Here is a 9032-nt window from a genome sequence, read left to right on the forward strand (position 1 = left end):
AGTCCACTTCAAGATGTAAGAGATGCACCATCCATCCACCATGAAGGACCCGAACTCTGATGGGGACACACCAATAAGAGATTTTTTTCTTTTTTTGAAATAGAATCTCACTTTGTCGCCCAGGCTAGAATGCAGTGGTGCGTTCTCGGCTCACTGCAACCTCCACCTCCCAGGTTCAAGCAGTTCCCCTGCCTCAGCCTCCCAAGTAGCTGGGACTACAGGTGTGTGCCACCACACCCGGCTAATTTTTTGTATCTTTAGTAAAGATGGGGTTTCACCATGTTAGCCAGGATGGTCTTGATCTCCTGACCTCGTGATCCACCCGCCTCGGCCTCCCAAACTGCTGGGATTATAGGCACGAGCCACTGAGCCTGGCCCAGGAGACTTTTTTTTGAAATGCAGTATTTCTCTGTCACCCAGGCTGGAGTGCAGCAGTGTGATCTCAGCTCAATGCAACTTCTGCCTCCCAGGTTCAAGCTATTCTCCTACCTTAGCCTCCAGAACAGCTGGGATCACAGGCATGCGCCACCACACCCAGCTAATTTTTTGTATTTTTAGTAGAGACAGGGTTTCTCCATGTTGGCCAGGCTGGTCTTGAACTCCTAGCCTCAAGTGATCCACCCATCTTGGCCTCACAAAGTGCTGGGATTATAGGTGTGAGCCACGGTGCCTGGCCAAGAAGACTATTTTTAAGCAAGGTCTGTGGGGGTCTTTTCAGCGATTTTGTACGGGATGGATCAGTTCTGCAGACCTGGGTGGGCCCTCTTAGGCCCATGTGTTCACAGTCTGTGGCTGTGTCCCCCTCTCCTGGGAGATGTGAGGGACTCCAGGGCAAGGACCATGTGTGGTTCACGCTCGTTCCCAGAAAGCGCCCCCGTGCCCGGCTGCCAGAACTCAAAGTCTGTCTGGGCTTGGCTCCCCTACCAAGCTGAGCCTCGCCGAAGACAAGGACTCCCCGTCCTGCTCACAGGAGCACCTAGGGCTCAGCCCACAGCTGGGCTCCCCAAGTTCTCACTGTGAGACCTTCAGCCTGGCCCCTCAGTTCTGTGTCTCATCTTCCTCATCTGGGAAATGGCAGTGCCAGCCTGCTGCACCTCCAGGGTGGAGGTGAGGACGACCTGGGCAGTGAAGAGGCTGGCACCTCGCAGAGCACAGAGCTACCTGCCCACAAGTGGGGCCTCACTGGCTGGCGCGCCCCATGCAACGCTGGCACAAGGAAGGTGTTGGGACTGCCTGGTGTTCAGGCAGATGTTTTTCTAAAACAATGTTTCTTAAAGAATAGGGATAACGATGGTGTGTTATTGGTGGGAAATGTGAGGGTTTGTTTTTGTTTTTGTTTTTTAGATGGAGTTTCACTCTTGTTGCCCAGGCTAGAGTTTCACTCTTGTTGCCCAGGCTAGAGTGCAATGGCACGATTTCCGCTCACCACAACCTCCACCTCCCAGGTTCAAGCAATTCTCCTGCCTCAGCCTCCCAAGTAGCTGGGACTACAGGCATGCACCACCACGCCCAGCTCATTTTTTTTTTAAGTAGAGGAGGGTTTTCTCCATGTCAGCCAGGCTGGTCTCGAACTCCCGACCCCAGGTGATCCACCCGCACCGACCTCCCAAAGTGCTGGGACTACAGGCATGAGCCACCACGCCCGGCCCTGTTTTGTTTTGTTTTTAAGGGAAAGCTTGACATTTCTCTTCCTTTTCCCATTCCCCAGCAGACCAACACCCACCAAGCTCCTGCCGCCTGGCCTAGCGCTGTTCTGGGCCACATATTAAGGAGCAGGAATTCAGGACATTTGGAAGCCAACTTCCAAACGGTTCAGGGTAAAGAGAAAAGAGATGACCTCCTGGGACCTTGCCCTCCTGCCTGAGCCCAGAATCCCAGCAGCCAGACCCAGCCCTCGTGCCCACGTCAGCTCCCCACACCCGGGGCTCTCTGAATCCAGGCGTGCTCATGGTCATTTGAGGAGAGAGACTGATTGTGTCGGGATCTTGTACCTACAAAATGCATCAGTCTGTACATGGTCGGACATTCGCAGAGGATAAACAGAAACCAGCAAACTCTAAAACCCACGTGTAGGGCATCTTGGGCAGTGAGTGACGGCAGTATCTGACCAGATAATCGAGCAAGACACTTTCCATCCAGGAGCCCAACCTGTCCCATTCCGCAAGTGAGGAATCCAGGTCCAATAGGACTCCCAAGGTCACTCAGTGATAGGGCCAAGCTCTAACCCTGAAAGGGTCTGATTACAACCCCAGTCTCACCAAGACACCTGCTGAAACTCCCCTGAACCAGGGGCCCCACAGAAGATAAGCAGCAGGCATCAAATGCACATGTGAATTACCCAAGTCAGTCATCACATAGTAAGGTGATACGTACTGAGAAAACTTCTCAGAGTGGGAATCAAAGTGACAAAAGATGGAAAATTTGAATCAGGTCACGCAAAACAGGGACATCCAAGTGACTCCAGAAGAATGCAACTTCCCCGAGACTGAGCTGACTCTGGCCAACTTTTGCATGATTCCCAGATAAGCAAGGAAAAGGTTGGGGAGCACGCAGCAGTTCGGAGGCCTCACTGGTTTTAGTACGAGGACTGAGAATGGGTGGAGTGGGGAAGACTCAGGCTCTGAGGCTCTCTTGGGTTGTGACGTGGGAGTTAGAAATGGACTCTTGAGCCTGACAAATCTGATGTTTCTTCCAAGCAAGCCATGTGACCTCTCTGACCCTCAGTCTCTTCATCTGAAATGTGTCCAGCAAAGCTTTTTTGACTAGCTGCTCCATTTGGGGTGCCAGGGACTCAGCAATGAATGGGAGAGACCAGATTGGAGCCCTCACCAAGCTCACTCCTATCAGGGGGAGATGGTGAGTTTAGAGACAAGCAGATTCTGACATCAGCTGTAAGGAAATTATGCAGGGATGAAATAATCCCTTTCTCAGGTGGGGCTCAGGGTGGGCATCGGAGTCAAGGCTGAGTCCGGCATGGACCCCACAATGAGCGCTCAGTCGGCGGAGGCTGCTTTTGCGGCTGCAGAAGTTCTATTACCATAACCTGAGTAAAACGGGGCTGCCTTGGGGGCCAGTCTCATCATGGTGTCATGCTCAAGAAAACACCAGGCTGACATTCCCAAATCATTGAAAAGCAGTTTAAATCTCCCCGAAATCTTTCAAAGCGACACCAAAGGGGAATTCCTTTGCATACCACACACACACAAAAAACGTTTTCAAGCCTCTCTGCTGGGAAGTCTCATGGTAGTTGCCTGGGAATATCTCCCTTCCCGCTCCCTCCTTTTTATCCTTATCAGAGAGGCGGGAGCACTGGGCCTGGCCCCGAGAGACCGGGGACTGGGCTGGAGCTAACCTCTGTCCTCCCCAACTGTGGGCTCGTGCGTACATCGAGTAACGACTCTGTGCCTCAGTTTCCTCATCTGCACGTCATAGATAACACCTGCATCACCTGCCAAGGGGCCATTGTGGGAGTTCTAGGAAATAATCCCCACGAAGTGCGTGAGAGAGGTAGGCACACAGCTAGACTACTGACGTGTGAGTGACTAATCCGTTTCTCTCTGCCTCCCTCACCCACCTGCCCTTTGCACCCCACCCCAGTTAGGAGCTCTGGGCAGTGCCTCCTCTAGGTCACTGTGGGTCTTTAGGTCCCACCGCTCAGCAGCAGGTCCACCCACCATCCCAGACAGCACAGGGAAAAGGCCGGGACTGGACAGGCAGACCCAGGAACTTTCTTAGGAGGGGACCACAGGGCCTGGGTTCACGCTTACCCCCGCCCCCTCGAAGGCTGCATTCTCTCTTAGGTGGCACACACAAAGGGTAGTGTCCCCCGGGCATCAGTGCTCCGAGGGCAGAGCCAAGCACCCATGCAGCACTTAGGGCCTGCTGATGTGCCGGGGAAAACGTGGTTCCCCAGCCACGAGGCTGCTGCTTGCTCCAAGCCACGGTGGTCTGGCCAAGGTGGCTCTACCTGGCTGCCAGGGCCACAGGGCAGAGGATTCAGATGTCTCGCTTCCTGAGGGGCTCCAGGCCAGGCCCGGGCAACACAGCTGTGAAGAGCCGTGTGGTTTCTGCCCTCATGGAGCTCACAGCCCTGTGTGCAAAGCAGGCAATCTGGGCCTCAGCATGGGGTGCAGAACTGAGAGGGGGCAGAAGAGGACGGGCTGGGCACCAGAGAGGGCTTCCCAGAGGAAGAGGCATTGAAGGGAAGGGCTTTAGTGGGAAGAAAAGGGGTTCCAGGAAGAGCCCACAGCCTGGGCAAAGGCCTTAAAGAAACAAAGTGCTGGGTTCAAGGAGCTGCAGGTGTCCTCGCCCGCCTCCCCCCACAGGTGGGTTTATTGCTCAAGGCCACATACTCCATCTCGCATGGTCCCCATTGCCACCAAGAGAGGTCAGAGGGCAGGAACTCTTACTCCCAGTTCACACTGGGACAATTCCCAGCTGGACTAGAACCCTGATTTCCTGACTCCTGGCTCAGGTGAGAGAATCCACATGCAAGGCTGGGACCACAGCAGCCCTGGCATTTGACCCGCAGTCAGGTGGGCCCAGTTTCCATCGCCTCCCAGTAACAGATGAAGAAACCGAGGCGTACGGAGGTCTCGGGGCCCTAGGACAAGCCTGAGGTGCAGAAAAGCCCTCCCTGGGCGGGGCAATAAACAGAGCTGGGAACAGGGGTGACTTGGGGTGAAGGAAGGAGGGGAGTGAGGATGGGTTTTGGAAATCCACACCCGGCGGGGAAACGCGAAGGAATGTGGGTGAGACAGGGTGAGACGGGGTGTGTGCCGGCCCCGGAGGAGCCCAGGGCCTCAGGCAGCCCCCTCCCTCCCTGCCTCCCAGGTGAGACCCTAACTTCGCGGAAGACGACACCCCTCAGCTGGGCAGCGAGGAGGGCCACCGCCTCCTGGCCGCCCAATCAGAGACATTCCCAGTCTGATGGCTGAGGCCGCCAGGGCCAAGGGCTCCCAGGGCCTTCCCCGGGAGGCCCCGAGACCTGCCCCGGACTCAGAGGCCCCCGTCCCCCGCCCGCCCCCAGCCTCATTAGCACCGACACCCGGGCGTCCTCCCCTCGGTTTCCGATGGCTCCAGAATTTAAAGGTTAAATCCTAACCTCGTCTCAGCAGTTTCTCCCGGCTTTGCCTACCCAGCGCCAGTTGCTGGTAATTATATGCATCTCCGAGCAGCCAATCAGCTGTCAGACTGACAGATACTGATCTTTTCGTTTTATTTTTAGCTCTGTGCTTCCCCCTCTAGTTGCAAAAAAAAATTCTGTTTGTTCTGTGTGTTGCTGCCTCGCTCCCAGCCCTGCAGCCGGCTCTCATCTCCGCCAGCCAGGCGGGAGCAGGAGCCGCCGGGGCTGGAGCCTGCGGTCCCCGCCACAAAGCGGGGTACAGAACGTGCCCCCCGCCCCGAGCTGCGGGCCGCCCTGCCCAGCGCGGCCCCCGGGGCTGCCGTGGGGACTGGGGACGGGAGGAGGCCGGGGCGCTGCGAGCACCTTGGCTGCAAACACCCGAGGAGCTGGGCTCGGCTTTGGGGGCCACGCATGGGAGAAAGCAAGTCTGCACCTGTGGGCTGGGGGCTTGGAGAGACAGACACACAGAGACAGCGAGACACTGAGAGACGAGCACAGGCAGAGACAAGGCTAGACGAGGTGGAGGGAGACAGAGGAGCACGTTCCCCCCTGGAGCACTCGCCCCCCCCACCACCCGGAACTGAACAGAAGGGAGAAGGAAGGGCCGTCAGCCCCGCCCGCCCTGGAGTGGGGCTCAGAGGAGAGTTTCCAGCCCTGGGACCACCCCTTCCCCGGAGCTCAGGCGAGAACCTTGGCCGCCCCTGCCAGGCCTGGTGCCTCATCTGCCATGGAAGGGCAAGTGTAGTGCTCTTCAGAGTCATTTTGCGAGTTGTTCTAGAAGGTTCTGTGGGCCTTCTTGGAGGCTGGCAGGTGTAGGGGCCTGGCTGGAGCTTCTCTGGAGGGAGAGGCAAGCTCTTAGGTCCCAGCGAGTCCCCAGACAGTGGACAGTGGAGGGGTCTGGGGTCAGGGGGCGGCACTGAAGAAGGATGGGAATGTTCGTGACGTTTCCTTCCGTCCTCGCAGCATTCTACAGTTTGCAAAGTGCTCCCTTTGCCCCAGCGGCCTCTGCTCCTGCCCCACAGTTAGATCCAGAGCGGAGTGAAATAGGGGTCTAGGAGGCCTGGCGAGGTTCACCTCTTTTCTGATGGGCCCTGGGGCTGGGGTAGGGGGAGTGTGGCCTAATGGTTTCAGCTTTGAGGCACAACTCACCTGGTTCAAGCCCCGGGGCTGCTGTTTACCAGCTCTGTGACCCTGAGTGAATGGCTTGAGCTTTCTTGGCCCCAGTGTCTGCATCGGAAAGGTGGCCCCCACCCCACCCCGCACCCCACAGGGTGGCTCGGAGTCAGAAGTCACTCTGTCTGCGTGCCCCTCCCGGCCCCGGCATCCACAGGCCCGGCACACTTGTGAGCAGGTATTATTAGCTTCTCCGTTTTGCGGATGGGGAAACTGAGGTTCATGTGACTCGTAATTGGCAGAACTGGGACTAGAAACACCCCCCCTTTTGGCTTCCTTTTCTCTGACACCACAGATGGCGCGCTGAGAAAAAAGAGAAGAGCGGGAGAAGGGAATTAGGAGCCCGAGAGAGATGGAGGGAGGCAGAAGCGCCGTGATCAATTACTTGGGCTATAAATTTCTGCTGTTTTGCAAAGTGAGCACACAACCTCCGAGAGGCAGAGCTCCCTGGGCAGGCTCTGGAGAAACCAAACAGAGCCAAGCCTTGCCACAGACGCTTTTGATGGTGGGATCCGGGGAGGGAGAGGGGTCGAGCTCAAGGGTGGGTTGGACAAGCTGGGGGTGCAGCAGAGGGGGCCAAGGGAGGGCCGGAGGAGAGGAAGGAGACCCAAGTGTCAGTGAGCTTTGGAGCCGAGGATGCCCCCAGGAGAGGGATCGGCCTCGTGCCCCGTCCCCGGCGATCTCTCCCACTGCTGGGGGGTGGGAGAACCAGGCGTGGGCACAAGATCGTGGCTCCCTACCACTGCCTTCAAAGCTGGTGTGGGGCGGGGTGAAGGGGGGAGGCAGGAGGCCCTTTGAACCTCACCTTCCTCATCTGTAAAATGGGGATATTGATGACCTCCATCCCCAGGGATTGGTGTCTGGGGTATAAGTGGCTTAGCGTGGGGCCTGGCACACAGCAAGGAGAGTCGTTGTTGTTAATTATTTGGAAGGTTACTAAGGGCAGAAGGGTTTGGTGACTGGTGGTTGGAGACCAATTTAATTACTTAAAAGGTGGAAATTGGTCCTCCCTGGGAGGAAGGGTGATGAAAAGAGTTTCCCACAGTGGGGACAGGTTGGACAGGCATTAGACCTGTGTCTTGGTCTCCCAGCAGTGGAGGGACTGGGGACAGGGACCAGGGTGCTGTGTGTAGCTGGGAAAAGAGGCCAGAGCCAGCCACCCAGACTCTGACTCCTGGGTTCCACTGTCCTGAAACCTGCAGTGGCTCACTTAGGAAATGAGCCGGAAGCAGAGGCCGGCTTCTCTCTCTGGAATCCAAGTGCCCTGGGAACATGGGATCCTGGGAGCAACCCCCTCTGGGCCTTCCACGCTGGGGAGCTGCAAAGAACGAGGTGTTCCAGAAGCAGCCCCTGTGTGCTCAGCCTTCCGCCATGCAGGAGGAAGTTCGCAGGGAGCTGGCCGGGCCCTGCCCACAGGGAGCAATTTGTCAGGGAGAAGGGGAAAAAATAGATATGGCTGACCCCTGAACCTTGGACTTTCAACCCCAGACAATGGTCAAAGTAAATGGGAGGCCACAGGATGGAAGAAGAAGGCCACGGACTACAGAGTCAAGGAAGGAGGAAAGCGGGGGTGGGGCCCTGAGGGCAAGTGGGGAAGCCAGTCAGAGCCCCAGAGAAGGTGCCTTGAGGCTCAGGGCTGGAGGCAGACACTCTCCAGCTCCAGGATCCCAGGCCAAAGGCTCTGGAGGAGCTCTCTGTTTTAAAGGAGCCCTAAGATGGATTCCTTTTCAATGGAAAAGAACCTCCCCTGGATGGGGATGATGCAAACATTGACTTAGTCATAACAAATGTGAGAAACAGCTCCCAGAGAAAAGTGTATTTCTTGCTTGCATTACAGTCTCCTGGGGGCCGGTGGAGGGAGACAAGGGCTCTGCTCCATGCGGTCACTCAGGGGCCCAGGCCCCTTCACCCTGCGACCCTGTCATCGTCTATGACCCGATCCTCCTCTGCAGTCGCCGTGTAGGAAAAGAAAGAAGGAGCCGGGGAGGCAGAGGGGTCGAGCTCAAGGGTGGGTGAAAGGATGTTTGTGGACCTAGCTGAACCAGGGGCAGAGGGGCTGCATTATTTCAGCTCCAGTTCTGCAGGCCAGAGCTGGGTCATGTGGCCACTGCCAACTGCAAGGGAGGCTGGGAAATGCAGTCCAGCTGCGTGCCCGGGAGGAAACCAGTGAACCAGGGTTTGGTGAAAACATAGGGATCTCTGCCTCTTCGGGTGGATGAGTTGATCTGAGCGGGTGCTAACAAAGTGCCCAGTGACCTGTGCGCCGAAGTGCTGGTCTGGAAACCCACAGGCTGGTCACCGTAGGGTCAGGATGGCCTCTGAAGGCTGCTCCTACACCCCCTCTGGAAACTGTACCCTAAAGCATGCCAGCCTAGGCAGCACAGCGAGACCTTGTCTCTACAATAACAGCCCAAGTGAGCCGGTAGGGTGGCCGGCACCTGTAGTCCCAGCTACTCGGGAGGCTGAGATGGGAGAACCGCTTGGGCCCGGGAGGTCAAGGCTGCGGCGCTGTGATCACGCCACTGCACTCCAGCCTGGGTGACAGAGCAAGGTCCTGCCTCAAAAAATAATACAAATAAAAATAAAGTGTGCAGAGAGGGAATAAGGGGAGTGAAGGAATGTTTTTTGGTCTAAGGAAAGCAGCTAAAAGCCTTTATCAGATTTCCAAAGATTTGAAGCAAAAGGGTTTAAAGAGGAGGTGGACCACTGCCTGTTTTCTTTCTTTCTTTCTTTC

The 9032-nt window shown here is 56.6% G+C and overlaps 1 protein-coding gene across 1 annotated transcript; it reads right to left on the reverse strand.

Annotated features, from left to right (window-relative positions):
* Positions 1 to 1395: 1395 nt before the first annotated feature.
* Positions 1396 to 4909, reverse strand: LINC02913 (long intergenic non-protein coding RNA 2913). The gene is given in 4 exon segments (XM_012457991.2): positions 1396 to 3897; positions 3899 to 4273; positions 4275 to 4330; positions 4333 to 4909. Coding segments are annotated over 4 exon segments (699 nt in total). The 5' UTR covers positions 4358 to 4909; the 3' UTR covers positions 1396 to 3654.
* Positions 4910 to 9032: the final 4123 nt, after the last annotated feature.

The sequence above is a fragment of the Aotus nancymaae genome, unplaced genomic scaffold (genome assembly GCF_030222135.1).
Source record: "Aotus nancymaae isolate 86718 unplaced genomic scaffold, 86718_ANA_hifiasm-v0.15.2.pri h1tg000003l, whole genome shotgun sequence".
Taxonomy (NCBI): domain Eukaryota; kingdom Metazoa; phylum Chordata; class Mammalia; order Primates; family Aotidae; genus Aotus; species Aotus nancymaae.